General features: G+C 39.7%; 1 protein-coding gene across 6 annotated transcripts in view; it reads left to right on the forward strand.

Annotated features, from left to right (window-relative positions):
• TNRC6C (trinucleotide repeat containing adaptor 6C) overlaps nucleotides 1–20,998 on the forward strand; it is a 153,301-nt gene that overhangs the window by 37,704 nt on the left and 94,599 nt on the right. For 4 of the 6 annotated variants that reach the window (XM_023211692.3, XM_031934355.1, XM_023211690.3 and 1 more), the window contains 2 exons: nucleotides 9,283–9,382; nucleotides 10,167–10,188. In XM_023211692.3, coding sequence (XP_023067460.1) covers nucleotides 9,320–9,382; nucleotides 10,167–10,188 — 85 coding nt within the window. In that variant the 5' untranslated portion in view covers nucleotides 9,283–9,319. Of the gene's footprint in view, nucleotides 1–7,503; nucleotides 7,633–9,282; nucleotides 9,383–10,166; nucleotides 10,189–20,998 lie in introns of all 6 variants that reach the window. The other 2 variants (XM_023211688.3, XM_023211689.3) reach the window with 1 other exon arrangement.

Genomic DNA, 20,998 nt, shown 5'->3' on the forward strand with positions numbered 1-20,998 from the left:
CGTATCTCACAGCCTTTGTTCTGCTGTTTTGGGTCTGTCCCATAAATGCATAACTCAAAGGTCAGCCCAAAATGGTGAAGGTCTGTACACAGAATTGGGGGATTCCCTTTTCTAGCTGATTTCTCTCTGGGATCCCTGACTCTCTTGGGATACGCCCAGCTCACGGGTGCTCCTTTTTTTAGTCCTCTGCTGAGAAAGATGGGGTTTCTCTCGGTTTTAGGTGTCAGTACCAGGCCTGCTACAGCATGGCTGTGATTGGGGCCCACTCCCTGGGCAAAGCTTTGAGAGAAGGAAATGAGAAAGTTACCCCCACGCAGATTGCCTTCCCTACATTTAACTCCTCTCCCCAAACCTCCTACTTTTGTTACTTTTTATTATTTATGTGTATGTGTTTATATTGTACTTTGTCCAGTTTTTTGTTGTTGTAAGTGCCAGGAGAGAGGCTGTAGCTGGTATAATCCATCTTGCCCAGCCCCAGAAGGCCTGAATCCATCACCACCTGGTTTAGTTTGCTATGCTGTGTAACAAATACCACTAAATGTAGTGGCTTAAAGCAGTGCACATCCATTGCATGGTTTCTGTGGGTTCAGGAGGCTGTACTCACCTGGGCCCTCTGCAAAGCTGTGCAGTCAAGGCCAGGGGCTGTTTTCATCTGGAGGCTCTGCTAGTGAGCCATTGGTATCCAGGCTTCCTCAGGCTGCTGGCTGAATGCCATTCCTTGCAGCAGTAGGATTCATGACAGCTTGTTTCTTCAAAACCAGCAGCGAAGAGGGAGACTCTAAAGCCAGTCTGCTAGCAAGTTGGAGTCTTATGTAACATAGCCGAGGAGTGACATACACCTTTGCCATATTTGAATGACTAGAAGCAAGTTGCTGGTCTCTCTCATACTCTACAGGAAGGGATTATACAAAAATGTGGAAATCAGAAGACCGTAGAGTCTGTCAAGCACAGGTCTTCTTCGCAACTTCTGGTCCTGTTGGTCAGAGCCATTTGGCAGTGAGTGCCTTTTCCACCCCCAGTCCAGGTGTCGTGCTGAGTGACTTAAGCATTCTTACAGGCAGTCCATCTGATACGCTGGCTTACGGGCTTTGGACCTTCTCAATACCAGTGACTTGACTTCACTTTAGAACCCAGTCCTTGTGACTCTAAATCTCAAGCATACTCTCTATTCTGTTTCTTTCCATAGTCTGTAGAGTTTTAAATATAATTAAAGCTTTACCTTGTCTTTCCTTTTAGATTTTATGCTCAAGGCTGAGACTATTTTGTCTTACCCTTCTCATACTGCCCACAAAAGTCTAGCAAATACTTCCTGCACATAGCAGGTAGTCAAATACATGTTGAATAAATTAAGATCTTAACTATTTCTATGACAAATGCATAGCATACCATTTCCATCCCCTTCTCTTTTTAATTTTGTCTGATAACATTTTATCAGCCCTTCCTAACATAAACAGTGAAAGGAAATTCTAATTGAATTAGTCAGTTTCAAAATAGTGGCGTGTAACACGCACACTCTGTCTCTCCTCCCTCTGCCCGCTCCCCCCACACACAAATTAGTGAATATTTTGATGACATGACATTGAAGTCTAGCCAGTATACATTCAGAGTATATAGGCAATAGTGTTCTTTGTAGGTGAAACTAAGGATGAGAAACATTTACAATGTCTGATAACTAAACTTCAAAGACAAAAATAGGCCCCTGCCCTCTTTTATTGAATTTTCTTCTTTTACAAATATAGGAAGTAATCAACTAACAAAAAGACTGGTAATTTGTTAACATTTTTCATCCAGAATAGTTTTGCATGAGGTGACTGGATTCCCAGTCTACCTACATAATTTCACCTTGTGAATCATTATTTCTCTTTCTCCATCAGACCCTCTGAAACAAAAGTAAATCATTGTTTCTCTGGGAAAATCTACAGTTTAACTAGAAACACCGAAATGATACCCACAGAGGCCCATTTGTGGGAAATCTTCTTCTCACCCCTTCCTCCTCCTAGTTACCTCCAAAATATGAGTGTTGCTCCTTTTTCTACCCAGAGCCTCCTAATCTTGTGATTGCTAAATTACTTGAGAATAAAAGAAATAAATGGAAAACCCAGGTTATTAAAAAACATTTTCTTCCTAATAAAAGTCAGTACAGAGGGATCCATTATAGTATGCCTCACCATATGAGGTGTAGTAATTTATATCCAATTTGGCCCTTCAGACTTGCTCGGGGCCCAGCAGTTGAGCCCATATCAGATTTCCTCCTTACCTAGTTCCCATTGCTACTGAAACATAAGCTGAAACACCAATCGAAGGGATGCTGTTCTCTTCAGCAGAGCTGGGTAGGGCAGTTGGAGTTCTTTGCAGTGGCAGTAAACTGGAAAGGAAGTGAATGTGTATGAATAGAAGAATGATTGAATAATATGATAATATTTGCACCGTGGTACATTATGGAGCCATTAGAAATAACAGATTGGACATCTCAGTAGGGGGAGGGAGAGAGAAGGGAGATCCTCCTTCCCTGCAAGTATTGAATGAGAACAGCAAGATGCAAAAAAGTTTCTATAACATAATTCCAGTTATGCCAACAATGATCCAATACAATTTTTGTAAAAATATGTAAGTATTTATGTTTTCATACAGTTACATGAGCAGGGACAAAAACAGAAAGATATGAACTAGGTGGTTTTAATGTGGGTCATGGAGGGAGGAGATATTTGACATGGATATGGAAGGGGGAGAAAGAGTGGGTAAGGGATGCCAAGCATGTCAGCAACAGGAAAGCAAATATTGTCCTGGGGGGAAAAGCACGATAAGATTATATTTACAAATGTATGTTGATCATGTATATTTAAACGTAATTTTAAAAAGAAAATGTTCTGTGATTAAAAAGTAAAATTCTCCCAGCCTCGCCATTCCTTTTCTTTATTCTCCTTGCTTCTTGACTTATAAATTTATTTTACAACTTAGAAAAAATATGAATTGACTCTCCATTTAATTGATACATTTGGTTTTTTCTTCTTTTAGTAGGTGAAAACACTTTTCAAATCCAAATTTATAATCTTACTGTGCAAGGTAGACAGTAACTTTTTAAATACTACTTGATCATAGAAAAGAAAGTTTTCCTTAAAAGAGAAACTTACAGATTTTCTTCACTGTAAATTTCAGCTGAGATTATATACCAGAAATTGGTACCAGAAATGCCCTAAAGGGTAACAGATTCTTCTCAGGGCCGCAGAGACAGAGTCCTCCTACCAAGGCACTTACAGCCCAGAGGACGGAGGAAGCTCATAATCTTGTTTAAAGCCAGGACATTTGGCTCCCCAACTGCAACAGAAAAATAGCCTGAGCAGGAGGCCAGTGCCCAGACAGATGCAGATGTTCATCTTGTCACATTCTCACTGCATTTTGTACTTATTGCCGTTGTAATAGCGATAATTTGTTTTACTCATTTATGTAAATATCCTTGAAAGTGTGTGTATTCTTATCTTCCTGCTATAATCCCATAGCACTTATAAAGCTATTGTTCAGGCTGGGTGCAGAGGCCCACACCTGTAATCCCAGCACTTTGGGAGACTGAGGTGGGAGGATCACTTGAGGCTAGGAGTTCGAGACTAGCCTGGACAACATAATACAATGCCATCTCTGTTTACAAAAATAAACAAAGCTTTTATTCAGAAAATACTTATTACATGAATCAGTCCCCACCTCCCTCCCTCCATCCTTCTTTTCGTCCCTGGTGCGTACTACAACAGATAGCACATGTTAGCTGTGTAGTTCCTCAGTGATTGAATTAGTGAACATATGAGATGGGTTTAAGGTGTAGACTCTGTAGGAAAAGAAGTGATGAAAATAGCTCAGAAGAAAAAGGAAGAGTCAGGAAATGGGAAGATTCAGTGAGGACAAAGAATAGGTGCTGTGGAAATAGTGATAACAGTAGGAAGTTATGGTCAGAATGTGGGATAGTGGTATCTACCATTGTAGCAGTGGAGCAGTTCTGGGTGGTCAGGGTCTATTAGCTAATACTGTAGCACCTTGGTAATCGGAGGGGGCGGGGGCTGCATGTTTTGGCGTTTGAGGCTGCGCTAGTAAAACAGCCAGTTCCCTACCTCATATCCCTAAAGCAGAACCCACCGTGAAGGAAACCCAGCCCATACATACAAAGCCCCTAATGGATATTTCAGTGCCTGAACAGACAACCAAGGATTACTACAGAGTTGTGGAAAGGCTTTCAGATCAGAGAGAGTGTAAGGGAAGAGGCATCCAGGGAAGGAAAAAGATATGCAGAAAACTTAGAAGATTTTCAGAGAAAATAATGGAGATGATTTTGCTTACCTAAAACAAGAAGAGGGTGTTGTGGAAAAGGAGCATTCAAGAGCGCAAGAAAGTTAACAATTTTAAACATCACAATAAAAAACTCAGCAGAAGGATTAGAAGATCAAGTTGAGTCAAGCACCCTCAAGATAGAAGCACCAATTAAAAAAGAGTAGAAAACATAAGAGAAACAACACAGTTACAGGTGATCAATCCAAGAGGTTCAGTATGTTTATTTAGAAACAGAAGGAAGGTGTTTTCAAGAAAATAGAGAACTGAAAGGTATGAGCTGAAAGCATCAGCCAAATGCCACACACAAATAACGGGGGAGAAAAGACACATCACCCTGAAATTTCAGAACCCTAGGGATCAAGTGGGAAAAATAAAGCATGGCCAGGCTTGTTGCCTCACACTGGGAATCCCAGCACTTCGGGAGGCCAGGGCAGGAGATTGCTTGAGCCCAGGAATTTGAGACCAGACTGGGCAACATAGCAAGACCCCATCTCTACAAAAAAAATTTAAAAAGTAGCTGGACGTGGTGGCGCACACCTGTAGTCCCAGCTATTCAGAAGACTGAGGTGAGGATCACTTGAGTCCAGGAGATTGAGACTGCAGTGAGCCGTACTCTAACCTGGGTCACAAAGCAAGACCGTGTCTTTAAAAAAAAAAAAAAAAATCACCTAAAAAGGACTGAAAAGCAGAATGACATCAGATTTCTCTTGAACGTGACTGGATGCTAGCATACAGTGACACCAGGTCTTCAAAACTGACCTTCAGCCTGGAGTGTTTATACTCAGCCAAGCCAAGCCACCAGTCACATAGAAAGGTACCCTGAAACTGTCTTTAGACATGCATTGCCTCTAAAAATTGACTTCCCCCCACCCTTTCTGGAAAAGATACTTGAATGTTTTTCAGCAAATTGAGGGAGTAAATCAAGGAGGAGAAGTCATGGGATGACTGAGTTCAGAAATTCGTATCAACATTAATGGATGGGTGATGATGTCTGTTATATGTATCATTGCTCCTGCTTAATCTGTTCCACCTTTCCACTGTATCAGTCTGGGTTGGATAGAAATCATGCAGTGATCCAAACGGAAGTTTTATGATAAAAGAATAACTGTAGACTCCTTAAAAAATATGCAAATGGCCAACTACATATGAAAAGATGCTCAGTGTCACTAAACATTAAGGAATTGCAACTCAGAACCACAGTGAGGTCCCTGGAGTAGTCAAATTTATAGAGACAAAGTAGAGTGGTGGCTGGGGAGGGGGGAATGGAGAGTTGCTGTTTAATAGGGACAGAGTTTCAGTTTTGCAAGATGAAAAGAGTTCTGGAGATTGGTTGTACAACAATGTGAATGTAGCACTAATGAACTTATATTTTAAAATGCTTAAGATGGTAAGTGTTACGTAATATCTGTTTTACTACAAAGAAATGTAACTGTAGGCTGTAAGAAAGCTCTAGCAGAGTGCTCCCACCCCAGACAGAGCTGCGCTGAAGGCTCTGGAAAGGGGGTCTAAGAGTGCTGTGTTTTTAACTTGAGGTGGGAAGAGAGGCATAAAAAACAAAAACAACTTTTGCCAGGAAAATAGAGAAAAAGAAGGAACAATTTGGAGCTGTAGAAAAAAGTTACACAAAAAATAAAATGTAATCACAGTATACTACATAGTTCTGTAGCAAACATTTACATATTTTTTTAGATGGAGTCTCCCTCTGGAGTGGAGTGGTATGATCTCAGCTCACTGCAACCTCCATCTCCCAGTTCAAGTGATTCTCCTGCCTCAGCCTCCCAAGTATCTGGGACTACAGGCAGGCACCACCACATCTGGCTAATTTTTGTATTTTTAGTAGAGATGGGGTTTTGCCATGTTGGCCAGGCTGGTCTCAAGTGATCTGCCCACCTCGGCCTCCCAAAGTGCTGGGATTATAAGCGTGAGCCACAGCACCCAACCACATTTGCATATTCTTTGTAAAGTAGATGCTGTTTATTGATTTAACTAAAAATAGTGATGAGTGTGATGTAAGAGCCAAATCCACAGTCATCATTACAGGAATTAAACTGTTAAAGTCTCAGATTAGGCCAGATTTGGTGGCTCACACCTGTAATCCCAGCACTTTGGGAGGCCGAGGTGGGTGGATCACTTGAGGTTAGGAGTTTGAGACCAGCCTGAGCAACATGGAGAAACCCCGTCTTGACAAAAATACAAAAATTAGCTGGGTGTGGTGGCACACACCTGTAACCGCAGCTACTCAGGAGGCCAAGGTCGGATGATGGCTTAAGCCCAGGAGGTAGAGGTTGCAGTGAGCCAAGAGTGTGCTACTGCACTCCAGCCTGGGTGACAGAGGGAGACCCTGTCTCAAAAAAATAAATTAAAAATGAGTCAAGATAATAGCAGCCTCAAGCGTATCATGTAGAGATGTGAACAAACTTAGCCTCCCCATGCATACTGCAGTATATCATTAAGTGAAAAAATAGTCATAGAAGTTTCTTAAAGATACCCAAAACTCTATTTATAAAGTAAAAATGTGATTAGATGTTGATATTTTTAAAAATTATTAATGAAAAATAGCAGAAATTAACACAGGATTGGAGCTAGAAGAGATTACTGCTAAGCAGCTAGGGGGACATTAGAGAAACTTTGTTAAAGAGCAAATATCTGAATTAGGCTTTGTCATATAAACACGAACACAGGTAAGAAAGTGTGAAATCTCATGGCTACTTGGGCTCTTTATTTACAACATTCTGTTTTACTATTAAAGTAAAATCTGAACTGTGTTGCTGTGGGAATAGCTAGCTCTAACTAATTTGTAGATTAATAGAATTAAGCAAAAATCATGTTTATTCCATTGATTAAATATCTTTTAAAAGTTAGCTTATATTGTCTACTTTATTAAGTTTAATATTGGGAGGTAGCTTAAGGGTCTTATTGTGCTGTAGATTAAGAAACTATAACAATAGCAGTGGGCAGTTACTATGTGCTTGGTTTTTGTTTGCTTTTTCCCTAGATTTTAGCTTCAGCCTGATAATAGCAAAACCATCACTCATAGGGGTTGCCTGTCCCTTATAAGAAGGCTGTAAGTGCAGATTTCTTAGTGTCTCTGTGCCTTTTAGCATGAAAACATCCCTGGAAGGTATCATCTAATATAATGAATAATCATTTTCCAAACTGGATACACGTGCACACTTCCTTTAAAAACAGTGTTTTCTCAACCTTGATTGAAAATGGAGTCACATCTGGAAGCTTTAAAAACTGCCAGTGCTCGAGTTCCATTCCCAGAGATTTCCCTGGCATGGGTTGCAGCCATTGGAGATTTTTGAAGCTCTTCAGGTAATTCTGAAGGACAAAGACTGAGAACCACTGTTTAAAGAAAAATATTCGTTAAGACACACCCACCACCATGTAATTTAAATTATTTTTCTTGTGATAGTTATTTAAATATGGATTAGCTGACACTAGATTGAAATTCCTTATGCATGTAGTTGTATAGAAAACACATTTACAAATTTAAAACTCCAAAATTAATAAATTCAAAACATTCATGGGTAGATGATGATGTTTTGCTAAGACTTTTGTGTATGTTTTTACTTCTGCATAGTGTGTTAAATCCTTCCCGTCTGTATCAGTCTGGGTCCAACTGGGATTTAGAAACTACACAGTGATATAGACAAGGAAAGTTTGATTTAAGGAATAATTAAACTGTGATAAAAGGGTAGCTATAGAAAACTATATGGTACCTAGGCCTGAGGGAAGTGTCCAGGGAAGGACCAACTTTGGAAGGAGGCCACTCCCCAAGGCTAGGGAGGATCACAAGGGACAAATCTGTGGATGGGGTGAGTGACAGAAGACCTGAGCCCACAGTGTCTGTGTTGAGATGGTCATGAGAAGATGACACTAGACCACACCAGAGCCACAAGGTTGCTGAGAAACCGCCCATGCTGGGCCCATGGCTGGAGCCATTGCAGGGTGGCCTCACACCCACCACCTACCCCCACTTCCCCCAGCAGCTAGAAACAGCAGAAGGGCACCTTCCTCCTGCAGTGTCCCTAGGGTGCCCTCTACTGAGAAAGCTCCATGTTGTACTCACTGAAAGGAGACATGTTTAAAGGAGCTCTGTCATTATTGCAGAGCAAGTGTTTAAGGGTGACTTTGGAGCAAATAGTCAATGACTCAGTCACTGACATAACACCCTATCCAGCCAGCCAAACCCCTTTACAGGTTTTCAGCACTAGCTCATAGGCTGCTGTGACCCCTTCTGAGCAGAACTGCTCTATGTTGTGTTCCAGTGTATCTTTATACTAGCTCACCATGGTGTGTGGAATCTTTATTTTTTTAATAAAATTGGCTTATCAAACAAACATAATTGTAGTGTGCATAAGAATCACCTCCAAAGATTCTGATTTGGTTTTGCTAGGGTGGAAACTAGGAATCTACATTTTTTAATAGGTACCCCAATGATTCTAATGATGGTGGTCCCTGAGATAGTACTTTGAGTAATACTGGTCTGTGTTTCTCAGATACAGACTATTTGAGTGTAGGAGTTGTATCTTACTCCGTATCATGCCCTTATCCCCAGCAATGCCTGATGATGGATTAGTGTTCAACAATGTGGGCCGAATGACTGAGACAGCCGGCTACTGAAGAAGTCAGGGCAACCTGCAGTGCTGTTAGGGAAGTGTCTCTTTCTAGCACCTTCTCAGAGGGTCCTTCTGTATCCCATATGTGAAATTCTGACTTAAGACTTGAAGCAGCGGGTGCCTGTAGTCCCAGCTACTCGGGAGGCTGAGGCAGGAGAATGGCGTAAACCCGGGAGGTGGAGCTTGCAGTGAGCTGAGATCCAGCCACTGCACTCCAGCCTGGGCGACAGAGCGAGACTCCGTCTCAAAAAAAAAAAAAAAAGACTTGAAGCAGCTAATACTTTTTCATTGTTTGCCTTAACATGATCATCAAACTTATACTAGTTTTCTTTATATTTAATAGGGAGAAAGAGCAAGAAACACAAGAAGAGGAACGTTTGATGGAAGAAAAGAAAAAGAAAAAGCAGGAAGAAAAGAAAAAGAAGGAAGGTGCTCAGAAAAAGGTTTGGCTGAAGTTCCTACTTCATTGTCTTTGTATCATCGTGTGTCTCATTTGCATCATCATAGCCATTACCTGACAAGGTTTCATTCTGTTACTTTTTAGATCAATATGCCAAGTCTATAATTAGCAAATAATAGATATTCTACTGGTGAAATAAATACAGGTGACAGCCGTAAATGTCTGACTTGGAAGTGGAAGTGTTAGAGCTGTGTTTTAAGGAAGCTGTGTTTTAGTTGCTGGTGGTAACATGTGTCCATGTTGTTCTACTTAAAATGAACTGTCCTGAACAACCATGTCTAATAAATGAAGAAAGGGCCATTCAACTGATCTTATTAGAAAAGCTAGAAATGTTTTTTTTTTTTGCAGCTTTGGCAAATGTTCTTTTATGAATCCTATTAGTAAAAATTAAAAATAAAAGCCCTACTGTAAACTTTATAGTCAAGCTTGAATTTTTTGGCATTTAGAAATACCAAGTTATGCCATTTGTCTTTGTTCTTACCTAGTTTAATGTATCTTGTAGTTTAAACTGTATACCTGTTAGAGCCTGTTAAAATTAGAGTTTAAGTGAGCTCCAGATAGAATTTTGTGCCTTTAGATTAATATTGATATGTAATCAATGGCATGTAGACAGTTACACATTTTTCCCACTAATAAATTGTCATAAATTAACTGGACAAAAACTCATTTTAAAAATTTTCAATACTAAAAGTTTGCTTATAAACTTTCATAGATGTGTACATTCTACACATTATTCCTAAAGAGTTTCTTTCTTTCTTTTTTTTCAGGCTGCTGATCAAAAAACCAAAGGTAAGTTTATTTATGTTTAGGGGGGTACATATATGATGGTACCAAAATTTTTATGGTCAGGATAACTTTTTTTAAAAAAAAATTGATGGTTAAAAAATGCGAATCTAAGCCTGCCTTTGAAACTATTTTTTATTATTCATTGTGAAATTCCTCATTTATCACTGGTTTTACATCCACATCTCATTGGCATTTGGTTAATCAAAAATGCCTGAAGAATGTTGTATTAGCTTTCCAAGCAATGCTTTTACATTTTCTTTTGGTTTGATTTCCACCAAACAGGATTGAACTGATAAAGTTGATTCAGTTTGAATAGGAACAACGAAAGAATGTCTGCATTTTTTTAAGGTTCCAATTTCTCATTGCCAACTATCCTTTATAATAAAAACGATACATTCTTTCTGGATTCCTTCTTTGCTTATTGATATGTAAAAGATTTCTCTTTTTATCCTTCAAGTCCAGAATTTGCTAGTTATCATAAAAGGTGTTGGTGGAAACACATTTCTCGCTGTAACTCAGGCACTCCTGTGATGTGCTGGAGATTCAGGATGAACAAACGGAAAGCCACACTTCAAGCCTCTTCATTTTATACCTGTATGTTTAGTTATTTCCCAGTGGTTAAGAGCATACACTCAGGAGTCACATACACTAGCTCTGTTTAATTTGGGACAAGTTACTTCACTTCTTTAGGCTTCAGGTATCTCATATTTAAAATGAGAAAGGCTGGGCGCAGTGGCTCAAGCCTATAATCCCAGCACTGTGGGAGGCCGAGACGGGCGGATCACAAGGTCAGGAGATCGAGACAATCCTGGCTAACACAGTGAAACCCGGTCTCTACTAAAACATACAAAAAACTAGCCGGGCGAGGTGGGGGGGGCGCCTGTAGTCCCAGCTACTCGGGAGGCTGAGGCAGGAGAATGGCGTAAACCCAGGAGGCGGAACTTGCAGTGAGCTGAGATCCAGCCACTGCAGTCCAGCCTGGGAGACAGAGCGAGACTCCGTCTCAAATAAATAAATAAATAAATAAATAAAATGAGAACGGTAGTGAATGGTTCCTACCTCATAAAGCTGTTACAAAGACTTAATACAATTATTTGTCAATTAAAAATAAAATGTAAAAGAAAAAAGACTAATTGAGATCATGCAGGAAAATGGCTCAGTACCTAGCATATAACTGGTGCTCAGTACAGGTTTACTCTAACTGTTATTCTGAAGTTTTTATTTTCCACTGGACCATCACGTGTACACAGCTGTACATGTAGACACATGCACTCTCGCAGCTAATACTATGCTTTTGTGAGACATTTATAGTTTTCAAAGTTAAGGTTATATATATTATCTCATTTGAACTTCATAATTGAACAGGAAAGGAATTTGTTTATAGATCATCTCCTAGTGAGAATTAAGAGGCTGGTTCTTGCTGAAGAACCAGTTAATGGTAAAAACAAGACTTGAGGGAGCCCAGGTCTCCAAGCCTCTAGACTAAAGTCACATGAGCAGCATAGCAAAAAGGACATTTTTCTCTCTTATACTCTCAGAAGCACTGTGAATTTACATAATACTTTTCCAGAAGGGTTCTAAAGGGTTATGGTACATAGTTGTGTATGAATTTATGATCTTGAATGAAAAACAATGGTTTCTTACTATTGTCATTTCAAAATACAGAATTAACTGTTCTGGATCATCCATTTCTTCTTTTTTTTTTTAACATTTTGAATTTTTCAGTCTGATTTAGTACTAGCTATATTCTTCATCATTGTCATTGTTTTCTCCTCAAGTAGTGACAAATTGTGTATTACTGAATAGTGATTGTGAATTACATTGTCCCACCACTTTATGCAGAGCTATTATTTTTCTATTACTGTTCTGATGAGAATTTTCTTTTACTTTTTTTTTTTTTTTTTTTTTTTTTTTTGAGATGGAGCCTTCCTCTGTCACCCAGGCTGGAGTACAGTGGCGTGATCTCGGGCTCACTGCAACCTCCGCCCCTTAGGTTCAAGTGATTCTCCTGCCTCAGCGTCACCCCACCCCCACCCTGTAATTTGGGATTACAGACGTGCATGGCCACGCTTGGCTAATTTTTTGTATTTTTTGGTAGAGACAGGGTTTCACCATGTTGGCCAGGTTGGTCTCGAACTCCTGACCTCAAATGATCTGCCCCCTCCTTGGTCTGCCAAAGTGCTGGGATTACAGGCGTGAGCCACCGCGCCCAGCCTCTGTTGAGAATTTTCATTGCTAACTCCAGACGCTACTGGATTTTTCTCTTATCCTTCTGTATCCTCTAAAATACTGTTCCTTTGGGTACAGTTTATCAGTAACTACTAACTAGCCTTAGAATGGGTTGTAGTAATAATTAATGTCTTTCCAAACAAAAGAGGCTTTTTGAATTATAAATAATTTAACAGTACTGCTAGGTAATTCATTGATGAATGTTAGCAGCATCAAGGTTTACGTTTTTCTCAGACTCTTCATTATTACTGATTCAAACCAAAATTCATTGCCTGAGAAATATTGGTTCCAACTTTCTGACTGGACACTTTTGTCGGGTGACACAGGCTGGCCTGACTATACATATGATACATGTTATAGTACTAGTATTAGTGTTCACATATAAAATTGGTGGTTTTCTAACATTCTAGTGTTTTGACTTCCCTTCCTTGCTCCAGATTGTGTGTCCATGAGGGCAGGGGCCACATTTGCCACAAGGCAGCACCCAAAAGTCTCAAGGCCCTGCATTGTTTGAATATAAGAAAGTGTTTAGCAATTTGAGAGAATCCAAGAGTTGGATACTCTTAAGAGAGAGGCTACAGTTATAAATTAGATTGTATAATATACTGAATCAATTAACACTGTAGAAGTTTGAATAAATTTTGGTTTTGATAATTAGCTCAAACTAGACCAAATCAATTAGAAATTCCCTTGCTCTGCAATATTATACACCACTCAACTAGTAGTATTAGTAAAGCCGTGCCCCAATTATTTAGCATTATATTTGACTTAATTTTCTCAGTAATAGAAATGCTTTAAATGTGGGTTTGTTTTAAACATTTTCAAGGAACATTTTAGAATATATGGCATGCTTATCTATGATACCCCTCTACCTTCTCCTGGAGAATATTAGCTACTCTAATCCATTCTTAATAGATGAGTCTTCATTATACTTTTAAAAAGTTTGCATCTGGCTATAACCATCAAACTTGAACTACGAATTTTTATTTAAAAGACTAATGCTGAACTGAAGCTAACTAGAAATATATCTTTTTTGAATAACTTAATCTAATATGTAGCATGCTTTCCTACCCTCCCCCCACAAATTTGAAAATCAGATTTCTAGGAAGTCTGCTTTGTAAAATTACCACTAAACAGAAATTTTGTTCCTGGCTATCTTTTCAAATTCTGACCTGTGATGTCTTTGTTTGGGTCATTTCTTTTTAAGATTCGGGCCAAGGGAGTACGTTCGTGGAAACACTATGCTGCCAACATTCATACCCCCCGTCCTACCCTGATGTGATGGTGGGAGAGAACCACGTTTTCTCTGCAGCTGGGAGATACGCTCAGCCCTGGGGGTTTTCACTCAAATAGTTGATTCACTTTGGCTTTCATCAGTTTCTTCCTCTTGACTCCCCCTTGATTTTCCTCTATGCCTGTGAGTCTGCAGACCCTCCAGTGGGGTTGATGTCCTGCACTCTAAGGAATCTGGGCATGTTCCTATACCTGGAGGCCTTTTCCTTGATTGTCTCGGACTCTTGGGTTGTTGTCGTAGTCAACTTTTTCTTAGTTTTCTCTCCTGTGATGAAAAACAAAAGTTATATATTCTCATTGAAAATAATTTGAGATTAAAGAGAAATTAAAGTTCACTTGAAATTCTTCTATCCTGAGATATTTACCCATTAACAGTTTGTTAGCCATCCTTGAATGCGTCTCTCTATGAATTCATATACATAAATATATATTTATATGGACTCTCCACTGCTCCCCCACAGTTAGCACTCCTGGATCCCTATCCCTTCAAGGAGCTGCACCATGGGAGCCTATTCATAAACAAACTAGCCCTTTGTAAATTCCACTGAATATTGTCTTTGCTTTGGTGACCAAAGAAAGAGACAGCCGAACACAGTGACCTGTTACCCTTAGTGAGACCCTGATGCTCTCATACTGGGGGAAAAGGGAATCAGATATAATCCTGTTGCCATTAACTTGTACATTGTAGTTCTCTGTGGAGTAACTGGGGTCCAAGTGTCACTGCCGACTGGCATGGGTTTTATGACCCTCATGAATAATCAGTTTTCTTTATTTTCGGCACTGCCCTTAATTTAGGCGCAGGTAATAATAGCTTTATTTGTGATGTGATGACCTTGAGAGCCTACGTTTTCAGTATTGTTTTCTGTGTATTTTCATGGATTGAGTGAGGGTTTTTTTAAATGATTAACTATGATAATTCTCATTAATGTGAAAATTTAATTCAGTGGTTTTAGCCAGATTTAAGTTCATAAAGTAGATGTTTTCATACAAAAAGCTCAAAGTTAATCTTACCATGTATGAAAGTATCTTCATGACCCATTGTAGTTCATGCTCCGTGTCATTAATGAATTATGATTTTTTTTTTTTTTTTGAGGTGGAGTTTTGCTCTTGTCACCCAGGCTGGAGTGCAGTGGTGCGATCTCGGCTCATTGCAATCTCCACCTCCCAGGTTCAAGCGATTCTGCTGCCTCAGCCTCCAGAGTAGCTGGGACCACAGACGTGCGCCACCACTAGCTAATTTTTGTATTTTTTCATAGAGACAGGGTTTCACCGTGTTGGCCAGGATGGTCTCAATCTCTTGACCTCACGTACCGCCCGCTTCGGCCTCCCAAACTGCTGGGATTACAGGTGTGAGCCTCTGCACCTGGCCTGAATTACGATTTTTAAGTCATATACATGTGAATTTATACTTTTTTGAGAGAGAGGGTCTAACTCTGTCACCCAGGCTGGAATGTAGTGGCACGAACACAGCTCACTGCAGCCACCACTTCCGAGGCTCAAGTGATCCCCCCGCCTCAGCCTCCCAAGTAGCTGAGACTACAGGTGCATGCCACAGTGCCTGGCTAATTTTTGTATTTTTGTATACAGACAGGGTTTCACTGTGTTGCCCAGCTTGATCTCACACTCAAGCAATCCACCCACGTTAGCCTCCCAAAGTGCTGGGATTATAGGCTTGAGCCACCAGTTCAGCCTAAATTCATACATTTAATTAGTATCCTAATCTTGTTTGTAAAGAGTATAATATCAGTTTTGCAGTGAGGTATTAAACTTTACCGTGCATTCAGTTTGTAATTGGTAAACAAAACCTCTAGGTTCTTTTGCTAATAATCTAAGTCAGTTGAAGCCGTAGTCTTCCATTAGTCTTCAGTTGAGTGATGGAGGCTTTAGAGTCACAAAGTATTGGCAGTGTGCTTAGGCTCATTCTAAACATATAAAATTTTTCTATCAATCAGAATGAAAAGTAGTGAGAATTGAGGTTTATGGCATATCTTCCCAATTTTATAGTCACACATAGAAATATATGTTTTTCATGTTTTTTCTACAGCCACATAATGGGGCTGGAGACATAAGTATTCTGTATTTGTTATCAGTATAATTATTAAGTTTAGGAAGGAACTTAGACACTTAGGATGTTTTTAAGGCTGAAGGAAATGCCTAAGAAATTGATTGTATAAGATATCTTCAGGGGATGGCATCTTAGGTTTTGAAATATTGGATATTTCTTTCTTTGGCTATGTTGTTTTATGTTTAAAGTGTTTATTTTACTGTTAAATTCCAAGGGGGACATATAAATATTAATTTTTTTCCATGGAAACAAAAGAATGTATTAAGATGAGACATTTAAAAAATATATAGGTTATTCAAAAGGGTAAAAATGTATTGCCAGAGCCTCCAAGTAGGTACATGAACGTGTAAGTTCTTGAACAAATTGTGAAAGAAAGGAAGTGAGCCTAGTGAGCAAGGAAGGCTCCGGGGGCGCCTCCCGAGGGCATTTCTCCTGAGTCTCAGACAAAGTGAAAGTTCACATCTCTGTTTCATATAACTTTTCACTAAAACTTTAAACACAAAGGCAGTTTCTAAGTTTAGACAAAGTTACAGTTTATAACTCTAAACGATGCTGACAGTCTGCTTTCCAAGAAATAATTTGTTACCCAGACCAGTTTCTTTTCTGTGTGTGTGTGTGTGTGTGTGTGTGTGTGTGTGTGTGTGTGTGTGTGTGTTTTGAGACAGAGTCTTGCTCAGTCGCCCAGGCTGGAGTGCCTGGCTCGATCTCTGCTCACTGCAAGCTCTGCCTCCTGGGTTCATGCCATTCTCCTGCCTCAGCCTCCGGAGTAGCTGGGACTATAAGGCGCCCGCTCTTTTCTGTGTTTTTTAAAAACAGCTTTATTGAGTTATCGTTGACATTCTATTTAAAGAGAACAATTAGATAAGCGTTGGCATGTATTCACCTGTGAAACCATCGCCATGATCAAGATGACACCCATCATCCCTGAAGGTGTCCTCCTGACCTTTTCTGATCCATCTCTTCTGCCCCCACCCACCCCCCATCTGTCTCTAGGCAAACACTGATCTGCTGTCTGCCACTATAAAAGAGTTTTGATTTCTAGAACATTGTATTGAGGGACTCCTTCACTGTGCCCTTTGGCCCCTTTCACTCAGTGTATTGCTTTTGAAATTCATCCATGCTGTAGTGTGTATCCGTAGTTCATTCCTTTTTATTGCTGAGCAGTGTTCCATTGTGTAGGTGTATCACAGCTGTTTATCCTCTTCATTCTCCTGTTCATGGACATCTGCGTTTTTCTAGTTTTGAGCTATTGAGTAAAACTTCTTTGAATATTTATGTACAAGTCTTTATATGGCTGTATACTTTCATTTATCTTGTGTAAATGCATATGATAGGTGTATGTTTCATTTTTCAAGAAATTGCACAGCTCTTTCCCAACGTGTTTATACTATTTCACAGTTCTATGTCTTTACCAATGCATGGTATGGTCATCTTCATAATTTTCGCCATTCTAATAGGTATGTAGTGGTATCTCATTACACTTCTAATTGGCATTGACCTAATGACTAATGATGTTGCACGTCATTTTCATGTGCTTATTTGTCATCTGTACATCTCTCTTGGTGAAGCGTCTTTTGAAGTCTTCTGCCCATTTTTCATTGTTATTTATTTTCTTTTTTCAGATTGGTTTCTGATAGTAAATTGGCCTCTAGAGTTGGGCAGAAAGACTCATCACTACAGCTTAGTTGTCTACATGCCTCAGTCATTTCCCTTCTTTCTGTGTGTGTAGTTACTTGCAAATAGTAATACCAGAAAATATGCACTTTCAAAGAGAATCACATTTTATCTAGCTTTTAGCATAACTAAAGATTACATTAATAAATGAACTAAATATTAGTCACATTTTACCACCTAGAGATGTCTAGTTAATTCATTAATTAACTTAAACAGTTAATAAATACCTGTTAGATGGCAGAGATCAGTTCCCTGTTCTCAAAGAAGAAAACCACAGACATTGGGGTCTACTTGAGGGTGGAGGGTGGAAGGAGGGAGAGGAGCAGAAAGGATCGCTGTTGGGCACTGGGCTTAATACCTGGGTGATGAAATAATCTGTACATTAAGCCCCCATGACATGAGTTTACCTGTGTAACACACCTTCATATGTACCTCCTAACCTAAAATAAAAGCTTTTTTTAAAAAGTTCCCTGTTCTCAAAGAGATATTTTAGTGGGAAGAGCCAGGCAGATAAGCAAATATATGTATATGCAAATGAATGCAATAAAATGTTCTGGCATTGTAACTTCTTTATCTCGGCCAGTTATCAGTAGGTCAGTATAAGCATTTCATGGCCAGTGGCAGGTAGGGGAACAGATGCTTCCAGGTGTGAGAAGTCAGGCTCTAAGGAAAGTACAAAAAGGAAATTTTACAATGTTGGCAGCAGAGGAGCTGCTGAGTGAGGTGGCAGCCGGTGCAGTGAGGACCCAGCAGATGGTCAGTGAGGTTGGTTGTGATTTATTTATCTCACCCTTTCTACCTGAAAGGATTTAGGTTGGGTCATCTTTTCATCAAATATTCGTATCTCTATAAGAAAATATACCTATTTTTAAAAGTAAGTGAGAATTGAAAAAGGGAAATACTGATATGAATGAGTTAAGTGCATACTAGAGCTGGGCCACTCCCAGCTGTGCCCTAAGTTTGCTATGAAAGCAAGGACAAGGAAGAGTTGTCTTATCCCAGTCATCTTAAACCCATCCATCAGGTCATTAAAACTGAGCACCCTTACCAAGCTGTTCTACCCAAAAAAAATAGTTGAAACTGTTTTTCAGCTCTTTTGAGAGAGGTGGAAGGTGGGAAGCTGGCTCATAGAGTCCTTGAACACCTTCCTAAGGACTTTAGATGATCTTCTAGACCAGAGTGGGAGCCGTTGGAGAGTTTTAAGTGGGAGAGTGACATCATGAGATTTGTGCTTTGGAAAGATCACTGAACATGGAGAATTGAAGATGAATTAAACAGGAGGAGAGAGGGCTGGAGGCAGCAGGTACAGTTAGACCAGTGCACAGTTCAGACTCCAGCTGACTAGCTAATTGGCAGGGGTAGACAGGGAAGGGTAGTGATGATTGATAGAATAGGCAGAACTTAAGCGGGCTAACTAATCATTTGTTCCAGCAGATATTTATTGAGCACCTACTATTTACTTGGTACTGTGCTGATTGGCTGATTGCTATGGGAAGAAAATGTTAAAATAGAGATACACTTCCCACTCTCATGGAGCTGAGTCTTATGAGGAATGGGCATAAATCTCAACCACAGTGATACATGTATCCTTACTAACTGGGATGGTGACTGTGTGACAGCATCAACAAAGGAGGCCAAACTTGGCAGGAGTTGTGGAAGGCATCCCTGGGTAATGCAGCATGGAATCTGAAGGGTGAACAGGACCCAACTAGGCCAAGGAACACTCCTACATGGAGAGGGAACAGCATTTGTAAAGAGCCTGTGGCCGGATGGAGTGTGGCATTTTCCATGAACTAAACAAACAGGAAGCTGTGAAATAGGGTATGAAGTGAGGCCAAAGTGAGAGATGGGGATTGGTCTACCATGCGAGGCATCAAAGAGGAGTCGTACTCTTTTGCCTAAGAGAATAAGAAGGCTTTTCCAAATCAGTTTGAAATAAGGCCAATTTCTCTCCTCCTGCACCAGCCTTGTCTTACTAAATGTTGGAGTCGTTTAACTTTGGCTCCCTCTTCTGGCAGGTTGTAGGATTCTGCACTTTCAGATGGAAAATGTCCTAGGATTACTGCTGTTTCACAATCTATCAGTCCTGGGAGAACACGTTTGAAACATAATTCCACTTAAATCTTCTGTGTTTCATGAGATTTAGGATTTGCCGTTTGTTCTGAGAGCTTATTCAGTTCAGGATGATTTAGCATGAAAAGAGATGTGGTCAAGAAGGAGTTAAGGGAACTGACAAGCTCTGCACCCAGTGGACTTTCTTTGCTTTTAATGTTTTGTCCAGTGTGTTGCCTCACTTGGAGAGTGTTATGATCAGTGTTACAAATGAGAAGATTATAGGACAGCCAGTGTGCATTAATGCTGTCTTGATTACTCAGCTTTAACATATGCTGTTAGCAGTATTTTCTAAATTGATCTTCTAAATAAGCCTGTTGTTTAAAAAGAACTTAGATATACTTGCATATATGATAAATAGTACATTTTCTTACAGCAGGAGTATCCAAGGGCCAAAGCAACCTGTTAATGAAATGATTCTTACCGTTTATAGTCATTATTAAAATAATTTTGCTTTCTTTTAACATTTATGTCATCTAATCTGTGATATATTGAGAGTGGCATTTAGTACCTTTTAGAGAGGTAACTGTAACATGCTAGAGTAGAAAATACTTCTGAACAGCATTTCTCATTAGCAACAGACACTAAGTTAATGTAGTTTGTAGTTAATGAGTCTGTGCTCATTTTGAGTTGGGCTCCAAACGTTGCCACGGTGATGCATCAGCCAGAAGCATCCACTGAACAAACAGAAGGCACCGCTTTGTATCCCTCCGGGACTGCTGATGAGCACAGCAGATGGACCCTCCGTACTCAGAGGGGTCTTCTGCTCGCATCTCTTTGTTCTAAGGCAACTTCTCGCCACAATGTTTGCTGCTGTATAGGCTGCAGAAGAAATGGTAATAACAAAAATATTCCTTGGAATCACTGATTATGTTGGCACAAGAGAATAGTTCTCCTACGTAGTCACATTTGCAAACAGTCTTATATTTGAGTAAATTTAAATTTAAAATGTTCAACTCTGAATCTTTGAATATATATTCGGAAATGACTAGAGTTACTGCTTGATTTTTGACAATTTTTTTCATTCTGTGGGGTGTCCATACATAAGAGGAGTTCTATACTTTATCTTACAAAAGCTTGTTTCTTAAGTTCCGAGATGACATTAGTCATAGGACATATCATCAATTCAGTAACCTCCTGTTCACAGAGGTGGAGCATGAGTGAGGAAACCTTGGTATGTTTATACACCAATTGTAAGGTGCATTCAAATTTCAGAAAGAAGATGTGTTAAAATGTGTAGATTAAAATGTCCCTCCCAGTTAGCATTTACCTATAAAAAGTTACTCTTAAAATATACCGCTGTCATCCATTTCACACCTACTTGTTATTATACTTTAGACTGATGGTGGCAGCCCAGGGGGTTCTAACTGAGGGTCCTTTTAACAGTGATGCCATTCTAAGGAAACAGTGGTATTCCTAGCTCATACCATGTCCTGTGAT

The sequence above is a fragment of the Piliocolobus tephrosceles genome, chromosome 16 (assembly GCF_002776525.5).
Source record: "Piliocolobus tephrosceles isolate RC106 chromosome 16, ASM277652v3, whole genome shotgun sequence".
NCBI lineage: Eukaryota > Metazoa > Chordata > Mammalia > Primates > Cercopithecidae > Piliocolobus > Piliocolobus tephrosceles.